Source organism: Echinops telfairi, unplaced genomic scaffold, assembly GCF_000313985.2.
Source record: "Echinops telfairi isolate 266 unplaced genomic scaffold, ASM31398v2 ScPeMD7_7466;HRSCAF=8504, whole genome shotgun sequence".
Taxonomy (NCBI): Eukaryota; Metazoa; Chordata; class Mammalia; order Afrosoricida; family Tenrecidae; genus Echinops; species Echinops telfairi.
Window position 1 is genome coordinate 1897817 of NW_022111366.1, and position 19891 is coordinate 1917707.

At 43.0% G+C, this 19891-nt stretch overlaps 1 protein-coding gene across 1 annotated transcript in view; it reads left to right on the forward strand.

The window, feature by feature from the left end:
• The window catches only part of NOTCH2 (notch receptor 2), a 140169-nt gene that overhangs the window by 56207 nt on the left and 64071 nt on the right, over window positions 1–19891 (forward strand). The window contains exon 5 of the mRNA XM_045283711.1: window positions 1551–1673. Within this exon, the coding sequence (XP_045139646.1) occupies window positions 1551–1673 (123 nt within the window). The remainder of the gene's footprint in view (window positions 1–1550; window positions 1674–19891) is intronic.

A 19891-nucleotide genomic window follows, 5' to 3' on the forward strand; every position in this document is an offset into this window, starting at 1 on the left:
ATGGTTGGTCTCACTTTAAAAAAATTATAATTAATACTGAGATAAGATAGTTCCACATTTTGGGGCTCATTAATTTGTTTGTAAAACTTTCATATGATCAAACATATACATGAATATGATACTTTAAAAAAAAAATCAGAGTTGACTAAATTTTCCTGTCTTTCTCCAGTTTACTTTGTGATTCATCTACTTGAAGTGGTTGATTACCAAGTGCTTAGAGAAATACCCTTTTCGTCACCCGTGCCTTCACTTATTCTTGTCTTCCAATTACCCCAAGTAGTATTTTTGAGTATACTTGGATTATACTCATTCACATCCCCGCCACTGTGTTGAGACATGCCAGCGATGTCTCACCAGTGGACCAGAGCAGAGGTAGAATAGCAGAGTAGCTTATGGTAAGGAGTGAATAAAGTAAGCTGTGCCCGATGCCTGTCCCAAACGCTAGGTGTAAATGCCCCCAAACAGAGACTCTCTTTTTGTACTTAGAGCGATATCTCATGGCTACATCCATGCAAGACTCAGTAAGTATTTTGAATGCGATAGAAGAAACTTGAGGGATAGTTGAGGAGACCAAATCCCTAGTTTGGTCACCCCATGTTTCAATTAAGAGAATAGTTGGTGTGGCCTTCTGCTTCGTCAGCTAAGGGACGTGGTAGCAAAGCGGGAGAAATGAAGAAGCCGGAATGTAAATTACAGAAGAAGACTCTGCGGGCAGTTAGGGTGGAGTTTGGTGTGCTAGTTTCATTTTTCATAAAGGGGAAAAGCGAAGAGGAAGGAAACAAGTCTATAAATGTAGAGAAGAGCAGGGAGAACTTGAAAGTGTTAAGTCTAATTATGCCACTCCATTTTCATAGAACTTTTTACAGTTGTATAGCACTTTTCTCCAGACAGCTGATAACTACCTTATGAGGAGTGTAGGCTGAACAGGAAGAGCCAACCTCATTGAACCGATAAGAATGCCAAGCCATTCTGTGATCTATTCTTGGGCCTAAAATAATCTAAAAAAGCAAAACAAAATAAGAAGCATTCCATTCAGTCCGTGCTCGCGCCGGTGAGCCTGCAAGACGAAGCAGAATGACTTCATCAGGACTCGAAGACTGGTCTGTGCGGCATCGGCTGTCCCATAGTTCTGCAAAGCTGCGAGTGTGCTCAAGTTGGGGACCTTTCAGTTACCAGCTGAGCATTCAGCCACTGCACCACTAGGGCTTCTTCAGAGAAGTCGAACACCCTGTTTTTCAGAACTCATGAATATCCGACTCGAGTAAGCATTTATCTTCACCAGGATTTTATCTCATGAAAGCATTTTGACATTTTTGTGAGGTGGCTATAAAGTATATCATTGACTTGAATCACTCTTATTGTCTAGCTATGCTTGGGGCCTGAGAAGCCAACGAAATGGGTTTGTTTTGCTTTTTTCCTATGGATTGAGCAGCTACTGACAGCTGAACTGAGATAATGACGCATGTTCTGATGGCCATTTCCTTCGTAGGAAATGCAGGTCACTTCTGTTGTGAGAGTCCCTCACTGTCTCTGTCTTCTTCTCTTACCAGGATTTGAAGGGAGTACCTGTGAACGGAATATTGATGACTGCCCCAACCACAAGTGTCAGAATGCAGGGGTTTGTGTGGATGGGGTCAACACTTACAACTGCCGCTGCCCTCCACAGTGGACTGGTATGTTTGGGATGATGAATCCCCCAGAATGAGACCTGGGTTGGCAACCAGAGGGAGACTGGAAATTGGGAACCTTTCACAAATTACCTCTGGGCTGCTGTGGGGCCAGTGTGTAACCGAGCAGGGTCTTTGTACAGCATAGATGCCTGCAGTGCTAGCCACATATATTCCCATATGTCCACTTGATGGAAGTAAATTAGTTCACAGGCACTTCCTGGGCAGCTGCTCCGACTCTGGCTCTGTGGTAGGTGCTATGGCAGAGAGGAGAGAAGAGCATCAGTGACAGACCCTGAACTTACTACCTGGGAAAAGGAGCACACTGACCGGGTAGTAGATGCTTAGTAAGTATCTGAGAGAAATGGGACATACTTCAATGCAAAAGTGAATTGTACAAGCTGCAAGAAGTTCAGGATTCATTCTTTGTTCATGGGCAGAGCTTTGTCTCACGTCAATGGTTCATCCTTTAATTGGGCAAAGGATTGGGCAAGGATTCTTGATGACATTATCTTTATGATCCCATCATGCATGTTCATCGTTCCTCTCTTGTATTCCTTTATGCACAGAAATAGACAGTTCTTCTAAGAGTAGCCCTACATACTTTTGTAGCCTCTTGGAGATTTCTGAAGTTGGTGTGGGCAATTTTATGGAAAAATTTGGCTTCAATTTCTTTGAATCATTTTCCTTTCTGTCTTCCCTCTTTCCCTCCCTTTTATTGATCTACCTACTTAAACCTCCTAACCTGTCTGTCTGTTATCAACTGGTTACTCCCATGATTAGTAGCTTGCCTCTTTGAGAGAGATTGGTTGACTTCATGTAGAACACACAAGAAGCAAAGAAGCTAATGTGATCAGGAAGAGACTGCCCCACCTGCGTTGGATTGAGCCCAGCCAAGAAGTCATGTTGGATCTCAAGCATTACTACCTGCTGTCCTTTGGTCTTGGAATGTTTTTTTCTTATCAGTAGCATCTAATTATCTGGAGTCCATTAGAGCAGTAGACTATGATTCGAAAAAAAGAAAAAGGGTTTCAATCTTCAATAACGTAACTTCCTGGAAGGGCACACATCTCTGCTTCTAACCCTCCAACAGGCTTTAACATACTTTCCCACAGCATGCTCCTAGAACTGGACTTCCCCTAGAATTCTTCATGCTGTCTTGATCCTAGCTAGGACTTCTCGCAGCTCTGTCTTCTCTCTAACCTGCTTTTGCCATTTCTGCAGTAGATTTTTCCCAAAAAAAGGAAAAAAAAAAGTACTGTGAATTTAATTACAATTACATGCAAACAATACCTAGAAAGATTTTAAGAGTTTTTCTCTTTTCGTGATCCCCACAGCTCTACTGGGCAGGGTAATATATTTGTTAGGAACTTGACCCCATTCTAATCTCTCCTTTGGCCTGTGAGAGAGTAAGCTCTGTGTGGTATTGAAGTACTGATGCCAATGAAGATTAAACAGGATTGTGATTGTGTTGCTGATTCCTCTTTGACCCCACACTCAAGCTTTGGGCTTTGATGTTCATTAGAAGGGCCTGAGCTTGGGCCAGATTTTCTCAGTAAGATGCTGTTTTACTAAAATCTCTTTTTCCAGGATATTTAATAAATGTCTCTTTGCTATCAAGTCTATATCAAACATTTCCTTCTTTGTTTTTCTGCTTTCCAGAAAGGATGGCAGTGCTGATAGATAAGTTAACTGTGACAATATTATCTGTTTCTTTTGATCTACTATTTGTCACTTAGACTGACCCTCAAGTTTCCTTCCTCTTTTGCACTTATGCCGGCTCTTTCATTTCTGGTGACAACCTTGTTATTTTGCCCTTCTTATCACCAACAAAGGAGCACTGGTGGCTCTGTGAGCTAGGCATTGGGCTACTAACCACAAGGTCAACGGTTGAAGCCCACTGGAGAAAAATGAGTCGACTGTCTGCTCCCATAAAGATTCACAGTCTCAGAAACCATAAAGATCAGTTGTATTCTGATTTGATTTTGTTTGATTGTGGTTATTTCTTAGGACTTTTGGGGCTATTTACAGACTGACAATTTAAATTATGATTTTATTATTCTTAAATTTAGTCATCTATTCTTTGAGTTTTTCCTTCTTAGGAATTTCCTTGGATACTTAGAGAATGGAAGTTAATGCTGTGTTGCTCTTTTATATCCATTCTGGTAATTTTTTTCACTCTACCTCAGAGCCTTAGCACACTTTTTTCAGAAATCCTTCATATTTTCCATCTGTAGAGTTGGAGCATGACGTATTTGGCCCAGTTTTTAACAAAATAGAAAAGAGAAGGGCTTGGAGTAGACTACCAGGAGAGGTAATGAAGTTGCCAGCGATCTGAAAAAGGATCGATGGGATTATGTGGCTGAAGTACTTGGTTCTAAGTTGAACTGAATGGAGTTTGGGTATCTGCCCCTATTTTAATGAGAGAGCCTGGTGGGCGTGGTCTAATTTCATAAGTGGACATACATGGGAGGCTTGGTCTTCTATAGGGACTTCAAGATGGCCAGGAAAACTTTATTCTAGCTGTAGTTGGTTTAATGTGTGGCAAAGAAATCAGCTTATGTTTTCCCCCCTTTTATTCATAAAACTTTTATTTTCTATCCATGGTACTAATGCCTCTAGTAACTTCCCTGGGTCTTCGGAGAAAACAAGCCATCCTGTCATCTATCAAACCTAAGCACTCTAGCTACTTGCTGTTCAATACGGGAGCCACATAGTGCTCTTGAACATCCAAACTGTGGCTGGTCCAAATTTACTCTAGCTGTAAAATATCTGATTTTGAAGGCTTAAGTATGAAAAATATGAAATATCTTAATATTGTTTAAATCGTGGTTAGATGTTAAAATGATCATATTTGATGTCTTGATTTACTAAATAAAATGCAAGATTAAAATTAATTTTGCCAAATTTTCTTACATTTTAAGTGGCTACTAGAAAATTTGAAATCGTATCTGTGGTTCTCATTATAAATTAGATAGTACTGTAGATGCATATGATGTCTATATGCATGTGGTAGATGCATATAGAGGTGGATATGATCAAGAACTAATGGTACTAAAGGAAGAAGTACAAGCTACACTGAAAATATTAGTGAGAAACAAGACACCAGGAACTGATAGTATACCAACTGAAATGTTTCAGCAAGTTGATGAAGCTCAGGAAGCACTCAGTCATGTATGCCAAGAAACGGGAAGAGTTGGCCAACTGACTAGAAGGCATCCATACGTGTGCTTGTTCCTAAGAAAGGTGACCCAAGACAGTGCAGAAACTATAGAACAATATCCTGGAGACCACCTGCCAAGTAAAATGTTGCTGAAGATCATTCCAAAACAGTTGTAGCAATACATTAGCAAGAAGCCACCAGAAATTCACACCAGATTCAGAAGGATGTGGTATGAGGGATATCATTGCTGGTGTCACATGGATCTTGGCTGAAAGCAGAGACTACCAGAAAGATGTTTACTTGTATTTTATTGACTATGCAAAGGCCTTCGACTGTACGGATCATAACCAACTATGGATAACATTGCGAAGAATAAGGATTTCAGAATGCTTCATTGTGCTCATGCAGAACCTGTTCATAGCACAAGAGGCAGTTGTCTGAATAGAACAAGGGAAAACTGCATGATTTAAAATCAGGAAAGCTTTGTGTTAGGGTTGTATCCTTTTGTAATACTTATTTAGTCTGTATGTTGAGCAAATCTGAGAAACTGTACTATATGAAGAAGAACACAACATATGGATCGGAGGAAGCCTTATTAACACCCTGCAATATGCAGATAGCGTATCCTTTGCTAGCTGAAAGTGAGGAGAACTTGAAGCACTTCCTAAGGAAAGTTAAAGACTGCAGCCTTCAATATGGATTGCAACTCAATGTAAAGAAAATCCAAATCCTCACAACTATACCAATAGATAACATCATGGTAAACAGAGAAAAGATAGACATTGTCAAGGATTTTGCCTTGGTTGGATTGACAATCGATGCTCATGGAAGCACCAGTCAAGAATTCAAACAACATGCTGCATTGAGCAAATGTGCTGCACAAGAGGACTAAGGTGCCCCTGACCTAAGCCATGCTATTTCCACTCGCCTCCTATGTCTATGGAAGTTGGACAAAGCTTAAGGAAGATGGCAGAATAATTGATACCCTTGAATTTGGTATTGGTGAAGAATATTGAAAGTATCATGGACTGCCTGAGGCACAAACAAATCTATCTTGGCGGAAGTTCAGCCAGAATGCCCCTTGGCTGTGAGGAAGGTGACTTTGTTTCATGTGCTGTGGACATGGTATCAGGAGAGACCAGTGTCTGGAAAAGGGCGCCATGCTTGCTGAAGTAGAGGGTCAGTGAGAAAAGATAAAAACTCCCAACAGGATGGAGCAGCCCAGTGGCTGCAGCAATGGGCATACGCATATAAACAGCTATGAGCATGGCGGGGTATTGGGCAGTGCTTCATTCTGTTGTACATAGGGTGGCTGTGAGTGCGAACCAACTCGATGGTGCCTAACAATAATGACCACATAGATGCAAAGGTGTTTGCATCCATCCATTATGGAGACCTTGGGTTCACCTGCCTAGGAGAGAGAACGTTGCCCTTTCTTGGGGTTGATTCCTCATGAAGTGGCCAGAACTGTGTTGTAGTTCAGGTCAGACCTTTTATGTGGCATGGCCGTCTAGAGTATTCTTAGTGTGTTGTCCGGAGTTAGCCTCTCTTCTGGACTACCTTCAGCTCAGATGGGAAAGAGAACGTGGGGAAGTGGGGACAGTGAGCAGATGGTGTGTTTTCTTCTTTATAGGAATTCTGCTTTAGAGCTAGATCTGAATAGCTCTTCCTTCAGGAACTAGAGCTATCCCTAGAGAGTCGATGAACCCCAAATATAAATATCTTGATTATGGTGTCCTGTATTTGGTCCCAGGCCATCGTATCAGAGAAGTTCTGTTCTGGCAGATGACCATTTTAGGGGGGAGGGAGTTTTACAAGGACCTAAATTAATTAGAGCAGTGTAGATTAATGCTTTGTCTACATAGATTATTGTTTGAATTTTCTTTTTAAAGGTTCATTTCCTTCAAAAGTTGACTCTAAGCTCAACTCCAAAATTCCTCTCTCTGGCTGATTTTGGTTTGGGTTCACTCCTGGGGCAGACGTGATTTATTTTCCTGTGCTTGTTATTAATTCAGAAATGCAATTTCAGCTTGGGTTTGGAATAGTGCTTTGGGATGCTAAGCAGAAGGGAACAATGGAAGTTAGATTAACATGGGTCAAATGAAACTGACCGTATTGTGTCTCAGCTCGCCTTCAGAGGATGATGAGCCTAAGGAGTTTGTTAGAGTTCCCGTTGCTCTTGCTGTCAGTTGCTCCAGTTTCATTCAGCAAGATAAAAATTTTGGCATGAATCAACACACATCCTGCCAGAAGTGGTACCTAAGCTCCTTGTGTCTGGGAGTGAAATCTTTTCAAAGTGGCATTTTTAATTTGAACTAGATGTCCCTATTTCAATCCATCCTTTTTTAAGTTGAAGACGAGGTATTCTTCAGGGTGAGACTTTTCTTAGAACCACTTCTCTGTGTTTTTAAGACTCTTGGGATATCGCTTTTGGGTTTGGAGTGAAAACTGTTTAACAGCATCTGGGATGCAAACGTGTTCTCATTTGTGTTTTGTAGGGGGAATGGGAAAATGCAACTCAGGCTTGGTTTTGTTGCTGCCAACTTGATGTGTGCACTCAGTAATTGGTCTGTTCTGTGGCGTTCTGTTTCTCCACCCCCCGTTTTAGTTTGCTGTCAGTTGGGCAGAGGCCAGAGTGCTAGCCCGAGGCACCTCATCTCAGAGATCCCTGAGCCTAGAGGTCTCGTGTCGGGGGTAGGAGTGTGTGGATAACGCACCCTGCAAAATGCAGGAGGGGAGATTGAGGGCCTTTCCTGGCCATGTGGGTGACTCAGAGTCTAGCTTTAGCTATGATCCAGGCAAGATCCAGGTGACTCTGTGACTTTTTAAGCCCTTGTGGAATAGTTGTAAGTAAAGTCACTAACATATCTGTTGAACAGCTCTTTATATCCAACATACTGTCTGCAATACTCACTACCGCGGAGTCAATGCTGATGCCTAGCGGAACCCCTGTGGGTTTTGAGACTGTAACTGTTTACAGGAGTAGAAAGCCCAGTCTCTCCTGCAAAGCTGCTGGCTTGGTGGTTTCAAACCACTGACCATGTAGATTGCAGCTCAACGCATAACCATTATACCACCAGGTCTCCTTGCTGTCTTTAATAGTAGATGCTGTATGACAAAGAGGAAAGAAAGATACTAATCCTTGCCTTTAAAGCATAGTCAACCCACTAGGAAGAAATATGAAAGTCTACACATAAACACAACAGGTGGTAGAAAGTATGAATGAATGTGAATTTGAATGAAACATAGATAAATATCAGGGGCCATCTAAGCATTTGGTGGGGTGAGGTGGGAGATTGAGAAGATTTAACTTATATTTTGAATAAGTAAGGGGAGAATTTGGGGGACTACTGACAGAGATAAAGAACTAAGGTAAAAATGTGAGCTTGAAGTGGGTTTTCTAAGTAAGAAACATTTTCCATAAAATACCAGAGCCCAGCGTCGAGGTGTTAGGGACTAGAGACTCAGAGTTTCCATCTTTTTCGGCTGTCATTGGGAATAGGAAAAGTACATAGGACACATAATTTGGGCCTGAATTGCCAAAAATTTCCTTAAGTCAGAGAATGGATGAGGAAGGCAATGGAAAGGGTTATATGGGAGGTGGCAGGGTAACTCTGTATTTTAGTATCACAGGGTCAAAGAAATGTATTTTAAGATTGTGCCCTTTCCTCGAGCTTGCACACCTCAGTTAAAAATTCACTGGTTTTACTGGTTTATATGCTTGCCCAAAGACTCTCTTTAGCCTCTTGTTGATTGGAACATCATCATACTTATTCTGACATTCCCAGGATTGGCTTTAACAAAAGATGGTTATTGAGTGAGTGACGGGAGACTCAAGTGATGAGAATGAGACCAATGGAACACAGTCAGTATTTTAGTGGCCATTAGAAATTTCCTAAAATGCGGTGTCAGTACAAAAAAGGGAAGGACCCCACATTGCAAGAGGTTCAAGAGAAACATGGGTTTTGAGGAAGGGAAGGAGGGCCTGGGTGTCGATCATTTATTCCAGATTCTGAACGGCTGGACGTAAGAAGAGAGAGATACAGGTTGGTAGCTATAGAGGACAGAAACTTTGTTCACATGACTCACCAGAGACGCTTGCCAAATGAAGAGTTAAGACAGCTAGTAGCAGACTGACAAATAAACTAGGTTACTTGGGAAGGTTTGGTTGGTTTTAAACGTTTTGATGGGGCATTCGTGGGCACAATGGGTGATGGCTATGGGAAATTACAGTGTGATGGTGGAAGTACCCAGATTAATCATGGAACCGTAGCAATGAGGATCTTCTAACACAATGCACAATGCGAGAGTGCTTGTGACGTGCAGTTGATGTGGGAGTCTGTGGGGCTGAGGAAAGTAAGCGCTCTAGGCTCAGAAGACCTTACTGCTCCTCAGCCCAGACAGTGTTCTCCTGGGAGGAGGGAGAGGAAAGAAAAAAAATGAAAGCATTATCCTCCAGTTACTCAAGGAAGTAGACCTAGTCCACGAGGACAACAGATAGAAGGAGTGTAGTGATGAGGTATGTTGTACGGATTTTTTCTTTCGTTTTTATTTTTTAAAGGAAGACATGTTTAGAATCCCTTGGACTGGACTCCATTTTTAAATTTCTAGTATCAAAAATGAAACTATGCGAAAGACCTGCTGAATGTGTCAAAGAACAGATAGCACTCTGAGGCCTAAAGTGGGCCTGGCCCGAGCCGGGTGTTTTCAGTTGCCTCTTAAATGCGTTTGAAAGCTGAAGGAAGAATAAAGAAAGCAGAAAGACTTGATGCCTTTGAATGATGGTGTTGCTGAACTATCGTGACTCTATCAATTGCAGTACAATGGAAGAGCCCAGCAAAAAGGTAGGGGCTAGAGAGTCGTATTTTCAGAAGCATTTTCAAATCTGCCTGGGAAGAAGGACAGTCACAGTGTCCCTTAGCAGCCGGATGGCCTTCTGTGGACATGGTATCAGGAGAGATGGCATCGTGCTTGGTAAAGTAGAGGGGCAGCGAAAGAAGAGGAAGACTCCCAAGCAGATGGGTTGGCACAGGGGGACTGGTGCAGTGGCTGCAACCGTGAGCTCCAACGTGAGAATTGTGAGGATGGTGCTAGACCACAAGGTGCTGACTTCTGTTGTAGAGACTCACTGCACCCGGCAACAACAAGAGGAGTTAGTTTCCTCTTACGACTTCTTGGCGTTTTCTTCCCACCCTGGATTTTGTGCATGTGTAATCTCAGTTAACTAATCCATGTTGTTATTGTCTTAACATTGTTAACTGAATTTTTAAATAATATACTTTTTTTCAGAAAATACTCAATGTTACAATTTAAGTCAACTTATAATATTTTGAATTATATGTAGCTTATTTTGTATCAACCACTAGTACATTTATAGCACAAATTTCTCTATTTTGGGCTCTACCTTTTGATTTATTTTTCAGTCTTGGGAAAAAGTCCCGTTGTCCTTTGATTTCATTTTTTGATGGACTTTTTGAAAGCCCCCCTCCCTTAAATAAATCTTTTGAGTCACCCCCCCCCAAAGTTTATATGTTGGCATAGTTCATGAGCTCTTGACTATTCAAAAAAAACTCTTTTTAAATTTCAGTGCTTTTGTGCATAAATGGCATACAGTCAATGTCTGGCTTGGGCTATATTGCAAGCAGTGTCCAGTATAGCTTTATATCTTTTCATGTCCCCACAGCATGATTGTAAGTAGCTTCAAAAAGAGACATTTGTGGAACAGCTCTGATATCCAAGGCATTCTGCCGGGTGTTATAAAAACCCAAAGGGGGTGGGAGCAGCTAAGTGATGCTGGGTATTAATTTTTATTGAGTCACAGCCTAAACTCCTCAAATACTTAGACATTGTTCCTTTGCTTTTAGAGGTGAAAATTATACGAAATCCCCTTTCAGATGGATGTTTCTTTTATGCTAGGTAGCCTGTTTATCCCCACACAATGGTTTGCATTCACTACTTGCCAAAGTATATTCCCTTTTGATTATTTATTTTTTCCTTCTAGGACTTTTGAGCCCTTCGATCTGTAGTGGGTCTGTCGTTAACTCAGAAGCCCGTCCATTGGTTTAGTGCCTTCAGGAACATGCGTTATCTTTACACGATGGCTTTGCTTTAGCTATTCTTTCTTCTTTTTAGTTAAAACCTCTCTCAGTGTTTTATTCTGCTTATTTTGTCCTTTGCATTAAAAAGAATTTTACCTTGCGCGTCTTAAACTTTTCCTTCATAACACTGCTTCATTCTTCTCCGCCGCCAGTTCAGGCAGTTATGGCTCCTAATGCGGGTTTCCATTTGGAAGGCATTCTCATTTTTACAATCGTTACTCATCTCATCATGCTTCTTTCTGTTTCTGCCTGCCTCTCAGCCAGTTCAGCAGAGTCCCCTGTCCTAGATAATTTTCCATCTAGAACATGCATGAGTCTAAATTTTTGGAGAGCACAGAACCAGTTCTTTCTAAACTGTATCAGTCTCTGCAAGTGGACGCTGTTCACAGGGATGCTCTTTGGCGGCAGCTCACGTGGCTCTTTCCCGTTGTTTATGTCGCAGAATCTTCCCAGGCCCCAGGCTGGTCTTTTCACTCTGCTCTGCCTGCACAGAGTTGCTGCTAGCCTGCAAATAGAGAGGGCTGTTCTCTTTGGAACCTCTTAATATCAATGTGGTTGCCGTTAGAGTGTTGTTGGATTTTTTTCACTTCTAATTCTTCCAGTGAGGTAAGGGGGCTCTTTTATAAAAACTGGTTTAACAGCCCCGCAGCCTGAAGGAAGTGGGGCCAGAGCCAGAGTATGGGCCTCCTCGCAGGGGGACCGATGCTTGGCACCGCTTGCTTCCCTGTGTGGAGAAGACTGTGTACAGGGCCAGCTTTCGGAATGCCCAGCCTTGGCCCAGTCCCCACTGCTTTCCATCCCATGGTGAAGCCTCATTGCTCTTTTGGTGCTGCCACAGCCTGGATCCGCCCCAGATGCACCACAGCCTGTCTTGTTGCTGCAGAGGCCACAGGAGTGGGACGCCTGTGCCGAGACTCCTCAGTGGTCTGAATTGCTGTTGCCCTGCAGGGGTGAGATGGGGTTCAGTCCATTCTCCCTGCGGCAGCCAGAGTGGGCTTCCTGAAACACAAATCCGATCTTGTTGTTTCTTTGCTTAAAACGCTTCAGTGGGTCCTCCTGTCTGCTGGATAGAATTTCAAGGCTCTGCATATAACTCTGTTCAGCCACGTCTCTCTCCACTCCCCTGATGCATACCTCATAATGGAACCACAGTGAATGTGGTTTTCATTGCCAAATGAGCCATGCTTTTGGATTTATCCATGCCTGTACATACACACTTCCTTCTGCCTGAAACACTCCCCACACTCCCAACCCCACCAAGACGCATGATCTCACACATGTGTGCACTTGTACACACCCTGACTAACTCGTCCTGGGTAGCCTACGGACTTTGACTTAATACTTCATGTCTTGAGTTCTTTTCTGTTCTTCCTACTCTGTGCTCCCAAGGCAAGATGTACTTGCCTCTATTAGAACATGTAACACCCTGCATTACAATAATCTGGCTGTAAGACCCCCATTTCCCTGCGAGTTCTTCAGGAAAGAAACCATCACTGTTTTGCTCACTGTTAAATTCCAGTATGTTTTGGTCGAGGCCTGTCATATGGTATATGCATGTCTATTGAATGAATGAATGTGAGTATTTTTCCAGGTGTTCCTGGTCTGACTCCCCCCTCCAGATTCTGGGCCCTTAGTTCTGATGGGTCCCTGTTTATTTACATCCTGGAGGTCCTGTAGTATCTTTCTCCAGGTTAGATGAAGTTTGCTCCTGTATCTGCAAGACTGTACTCATTGTATGTGAAGATTCCATCTATCTATCAGTTTAAAGCATTTATTACAGTGTCTGCTTTCTAGAACTAAAAACCACGATATTTTTACTGTCTGGCTTGGAGGTCTGTAATGAAAATTTGAAATAAATTATTTGAATTTCACAGGAGAACCAGATAGAGAGGATGCCTTGCTAGAAGTGGCACTGAGGAATAAAGAAAAACATTGGAACACCCCCCCCCTTAATTTAATGCAAATAAACACACTTGGTAGAAGGGGGTGGAGAGGACTGGCCGAGGGGAGCATCCTGAGAGAAGACGTGGGTTTTCGTGACAGTAGGAAACCCTAGTGGGCCCACCATAATGCTGAAGGTACCTTAGGACGTAGTTGAAGGATAAGTAACTGGCAAGGTGGATTTGGGTGTCGTGGACCTGAAATGTCATTGAGGGTAAGGAAGGTCAGTAGAGTGAAAAGCTTGTGTGGTGGATGGGTGGATAAGTGGGTTGTGGGAACTTTGCAATATGAATTGACAGAATAGAGACATTCTTGAGAGCTGTGAGAGGTGACTTGCAGATTATTACTATTTGGGGATTAGTATGACTTTAGCGAGAGAAGAATGCGGCAGGTAAACATTCATTTAACAAATATTTCTTGAGCACTTCTCAGTAAGTGTTATTAACTGGGCACTCTGGTAGGTTCCAGAGATTTCGTGGTGAGCTAAATAGTTACCCCCCATTTCTTCATGGAGCTCATTTCTTCATGGAGCTTGCAGTCTCCTGAGGAACACAGATGGTCCTCAGAGACCGTATATATCCGAGTATAAGCCTACCAGAATATCAACCGAGGCATCTAATTTTACCACAAAAACTGCATTAAAAAATGTGCCGCAAAAGTTGGCTTATACATGAGTGTATATGGTAATTAATCTGTAAAATTTCAAACTGTAATAAGTGCCTTGAAGGAAAAAAGTAAAGGGTATTTTGTGAGCATATTAACAGGCAGAGCTAATTGAGTTTGGTAAGCATGTTGAGAAAGTGACATCACCTGTGGACAGGGAGGAAGATTAGAGGAAAGATGAGCATAAGAATGTTCTTGGCACGAAGGGATCAGTTATCGGGCATCAAAGAACAAAAAATCGTATCATAGTGTGCTCATCTTTCCCATACAATCGCTGATGACAAATGGGTGCATAAGCAAATGTGGTGAAGAAAGCTGATGGTGCCCGGCTATCAAAAGATATAGCGTCTGGGGTCCAAAAGGCTTGAAGGTAAACAAGCGGTCATCTATCTCGGAAGTAACAAAGTCCACATGGAAAAAGCACACCAGCCTGTGTGATCACAAGGTGTCAAAGGGATCATGTATCAAGCATCAAAGAACTAAAAACCAAATCATTGTGAATGAGGGGGAGTACAGATTGGGGACCCAAGACCCATCTGTAGGCAACTGGACATCCCCTTACAGAAGGGTCGTTGGGAGGAAATGAGCCAGTCAGGGTACAGTGTAGCAACGATGAAACATACAACTTTCCTCTAGTTCCTAAATGCTTCCTCCCCCAACCCCCATACCCCCATATCATGATCCCAATTCTTACAAATCTGGCTAGACCAGAGGATGTACACTGGTACAGATAGGAACTGGAAACACAGGGAATCCAGGACAGATGATCTCTTCAGGACCAGTGGTGAGAGTGGTGATACCTGGAGGGTGGAGGGAAGGTGGGGTAAAAAGGGGGAACTGATTACAAGGATCTACATAAAACCTCCTCCCTGGGGGATGGACAACAGAAAAGTGGGTGAAGGGAGACGTTGGACGGTGTAGGATATGACAAAATAACAATAATTTATAAATTATCAAAGGTTCCTGAGAGAGGAGGAGCAGGGAGGGAGGGGAAAAAATAAGAAGCTGATACCAAGGGCTCAAGTGGAAAGCAAATGTTTTGAGAATGATGAGGCAACTGATGTACAAATGTGCTTGACACAGTGGATGTATGTATGGATTGTGATCAGAGTTGTACGAGCCCCCAGTAAAATGAGTGAAGAAAAAAAAGAGATTGTTCTAAGCACAGCGCAGGGAGCACATGCAAAAACCCTGAGGGAGGCGGAGGAGGAGGAAGGGTTCTGATCATTTTGAAAAATAAAGAAAGGTCAGAATGGCTTGAGCCACCAGTGGCCCTTTCAAGGGTAAAGACTGACAAGGTAGGATGGAGATGCAGAGAAGATTTAGAATCTTACCCTAAGTAGATGGAAGTCATCAAAGGGGTTTGAACAAATAGCATCATCCATTTTTGTTGTTGTTGAAATCATCCTGGTGGCTGTGTAGAAAACGTCTATGGAGACGGGGATCAGGGAAAACCAGTTACGAGGCCTTTGAGGAGTCCAAATCAAGCGAGCATGTCTGGGGGTGCATTTCCTGAGCTCGCCCATGTGTGCCTACACTTGTATCCTCCCGTGTTCGCACGATCCCCTGGGCCTCCCCTCCACTCCGAGACCACACCGAAAAGTACTGCTACCAAATCATCGAGACCTTTATTAAACTGAAATGTCAAACTGTGAGGCTGCTGTTGCTCAACGTGCCTTCCATGAGGCCCTGACACTTCTAGACTGTCACACCTCTCTCACACTCCCTGAAGAGTCCCGCCTCCCCAATTCACAGCATGTCCACTAGGTCCTTTGGACGTCCTCACAGGACTCAAATCAAGCTCCTCTTCAATGTTCTTTGAATTTGAGGAGCAAAAAATTCTAAAAGGACCAGACCAGGGCAGATGGAGCAAGGCCTCCCAACAAAATTCTCACAACCTGTGCTACCCTCCCAAACCGAGTCAGTGCGTTTTCAGGATGGAAAAAAATCCTTCCGTGCAATTATCCTGACCTTTTTCTCAGCAGTGCAATTTTCCATTTTCTTAGTCATTGCTCCTGATGTCCTGTGTCCTTGGAGAACAATCTCTCAAGGTGTTGCTCCTTACGAATCCTCAAAGCATGGTTGTTATGCACAGTGTCCTGAACTGACTTCTCTGCCTTGACTTTCATTGGCCCAGCAGATCCCTCCAGAAGCTATTGTTTTGACTGGGCCTTTTTTGGAAGGCGTCGTAACGTGACTAAGACAAGATGACTGAGAGTGGAGGTGTAGATACCTTTCGTGTGGCATAAACCTGTACATGTATGGACAAGCACTCTGGAAGCAATACGATTTGACTTCCCTCATACACACTCATGCTTGCACACATGTGCACGTGCACGTGCACACACACACACACACAGTCTCTCACTGGGCACACCATAGGCTTTAATGTGTATGAATAATGGTTCAATAGCATTAGTGCCAGCACGTTGTAGAACAGTCAAGACCTTGGTTCTTTAGCTTCAGTGAGGAAATGGAAAATTCCCTGTGTAAAGTGGAGAAGATTTTGAAGAATAGAAATATAGGAGTAGTCTTCTGTGATATGGGAAAACATGCAACTCCAGAACTCAGAGCTTGGGTGTGATGGTGGGAAGGCTATATCAGACTAGATTCTCTTGATTTAACGCAAGAAAGGGGTAACAAGGTCAGGACAAGGGGCAGCCAAGCTCATATTTTATATGTTGCTTGTGTGGAGATTGTTGTTGCAATGAAAGCTGACCCTTAACTGCTCACTGATGTGATAAAACTTTTTCCCACAGACTTTACAGTTGAGAGATGACTGGGAAGGATGAGGTGTCCTCGCGGAGTGCTAAGGCTCAGCGATCATTGGCTTTTGGGGTGTGCTTTTTCAGTTTTATTTTATTTTTCGGTCCTCCCCCTCCTCTTCCCAGGCAATTTCTGGTGCCTTATGGGAGACATGAAGTGTTTATATCCCAGTGTGTTGCAGATCATAAGTGCTGTGTTTGGTGGTCCACGGTTGACTTGGCTAGAGCGGGACACTAATGAGGCCCAGCCGTAGTTTCCATGTCACTGCAGACCTAGTAGGTTCTCTCTGTTTGTTTATTGCCCCAGGCTGTGCCCATAATCTGAGTCATTCTGTGGCTTTAAGACCATAAGCTGGGACAATAAGGAAAGATCTGCCTGGTAGTTGTTTGTAATGCTGAGTACTGGTTGGTCTCAGTGTCTTCATCTGTTCCAGAAAAAGCCATCTTCCTCTTCCCCACCTTTCTGAATCCTGCCCACTGTCTCAGTCGTAGCTCAGATTCCCCTTCCTCATTTTGAAGCCTAACTTGGTCCTTTTTTAAACTTCATGATTTCTGTTTCTAATTCTTCTCTCATCTAGCTGGGCAAACTTAGAGACATCATTCACCTCTCTGAGTCCTAGTGTCCTCATGATAAAATGAGTATACTATAGTATTAGATGCTTTCAAAAATCGAATCCACCCCGTTGTGCCAAGTATCGGGTACAGCTTATATATGTCTACTGAGGTGAATGACTGACACATACCTTTGCCTCATGGAGTTTTGAGTCTTAACTGCAGCACAGAGGATAAAGATTAAAGAAGTACATTCAAATAATAATTCATTATAAGTAACAGGATGGGATTGAATGGAAGAGATCCAGTGGTCGAGGTGTGTTTGGAGGTCTTCTTAGGTGATAAGGGATTGCTGAAGAATAAGAAGTAACTGTCCACATCTCCAAGACGGGAGAATGCTCTGGGTAGAGGGAACAACATTTGCAGAGACACCAAGATAATGTGTCTTGGAACTTAATGTTTGAAGAGCCACCAGGAAGCAGGTAAAATGCATGCAGGAGAGAGGAGGCTAGGTCAGATAGAGGAGGAAGGGAGGGTCATGAGTATGCAGCATCATAGAAGCCATAGAAAGTAGTCTGAACTTTATTTAAAGTTTAATGGGAAGAAATTGGAAAATTTTAAGCAAGGCATAATCTTATCTGATTTTTGCCAGTGAGGAATAATAATTTTAACCCAAGGAATAATACAACCTCCTGTTTCCCCAGCTTCTATGCGGATAATCGATGGAAGAAGTGAAAGTATGGACGTGGGAAAGTCGAAGGCTGCTGCAGTAGTTAAGGGAAGGATTGTGTCGACTGATGTGGTGGCAGGGGAAATAGAAATGGATAGATTTGAGATCTAAGAGGCAGAAGGGACTGGATGGAGAACGAATTCTAGCTATAGAGTGCTTAAGTATCAATCAGCCAAGGAGCTAGTAGTGTGATATTTCTTACCAGGTTAGTCCAGACTCATAGTGACAATTGAAAAAAAAGATAGTTTTGAAGACTTAGTTTAAAGAAGTTATTATTCCCTTTTTGTTGCATATACGAAATGGACTAAGTAGCCTGCTGCCTTGGTCCAGTTGTTAAATGTGATAGCCTATGATCTCTGGCGAGTGGAAGTTACTAAAAGGCATAATTGATGCCCTCAAAAACTCGTCTGAGCGTTGTGCAACATATTTTGGAAGTTCACCAGCAAAGCTTCTGTGTTGACAAAGATGATGGATGATACATGCCAAGACTTGTTCAAGCAGAATCTTTAGTAGCGTGGAGGGCATGGCGGAAGCAGCTCTGCCTTTCTACCATCCGGGTTTTATATGCTGGGTAGCTCGTAACCTAGCGTGCTGCCCTCGTGCTACTGACATTATGTTGGCAGACGACTCTTCAAGCAGTTTTGATCATGTCTTCCCCCACTCATGAACTCCATGCGTGCTCTGCTTATTATACCAAGTTCTAAATTCACATTCGAACTCAAAAGTCCAAGCATTCTCCAACCCTTTCTCTTTGTAAGCCTTCACATGAAGAATGAATTCCATTATTTTGATGTTTCGGGGACTTAACCTTGTGTTTCTCAGTAAACCTTCTCCCCCCAGTCCAGGTTTACGCTTTCTTGGACACAGAGTAGTAGGAAGAGACAGATGACAATAGACGACATACTTGACCACTCTAGGTAGCCACCAAGAACTTTCTCATTCTAATATCATGATCTTCTGATTTTTTAAATCATTTTATTGGAGGCACGTACAACTCATATCACAATTCATCTGTTGTGTCGAGCACATTTGTACATTTGTTGCCATCATCATTTTCAAAACATTTTCTTTCTCTTTGAGCGCTTGGTATCAGCTTGTCATTTTTCCCCCTCCATCATGAACCCTTGATAATTTATAAAAATTTTTTTCATGTCTTACACTGACCAATGTCTCCCTTCACCCACTGATCTTCGGTTTTTATTGCTTCCTGCTATGCGCATGTTCTTTAGCTATCTTCAGATCCTGTGCTCGTGGATCCGGCCTGTGCTTTCTGCAGTTGTCAAGGTTCACATCCAGGAAAGGACATTCGATTCAGAATCAGACTGATCAACATTCTCGCATCCTAGCTGCATGACCTTGGGGAAGCTAGTCCACGTTTCTTGTTTTTAGGCTTGTGGGTGTTTTCGCTGTGCCAAGAGAGCGGTGATGAAGAGAAGTGCAGTGTCCTAGCAGACATGCCAGTGGGAGTTTGGAACAAGCTGTTGTGGTGGGCACCCTGGCTACCGCTCCCTGTATTCTGAATTTAAGAACTAGATGACAGAGCTGGAATTAGGAAGGGGGAAATGAGAACAGGAGGAATGCTGTTGAGAAGAAATGCGCTGAACGTTAGAGAGCGATTATCCGTTCTGTAGGAAGACGCCTGCCTTGCTTGACTCATTGGGTTTCATGTCTCTTGATAGGTATAGAACCCTAAGAATTTCAGAGAAGGTGTCTAACCTTGAAGCGTCAGCCTTTTTATTTTTAAATCATGAACTATACCCCAAAGTCCGTTTCATCTTTGGATAGTAGTTTGCAGGCATAGTTTTCCCAGTAATCTGATCATGTGCATTGTGATTTGATCCTTGTCTTCTCCCCCTCTCCATTTCCCCCTGCCTCTGTGCGCTCGGGCAATCAGGCCTGCAGAGATGGTGTGATAGGTCAGATTCGCACCTCAGGTGTTTGTTAAGAGTTTTAGAGCCAGGCGGCTCTAATATTCAAGTCCCAGCCCACCTGCACATGTTACCTCACAGTGGACACACTGTCTTACCTCTGAGCTTGTTGTCGCAACTGTGAATGAGATCATTTCTGTGAAAGGTCCAGCTGCGATGGGCAGCTCATCATCGGCCATCAGTAACTGTAAGTGCCAACATCCATTCGGAGGGTGACTGCGCACTCCTGTCTCACGGCAGTGTTGAAGTGTCTAGCTATCAGAAGAGAGGCATACGAAACCTTTTAAACCTTTAATGCCATATATTTGAATTGGCACAGAAGCAGTCAGAAAGAAAAATAGTAATGAAATTACTCATGTTCAGGAAGTCATTTTCCTTGGCGGA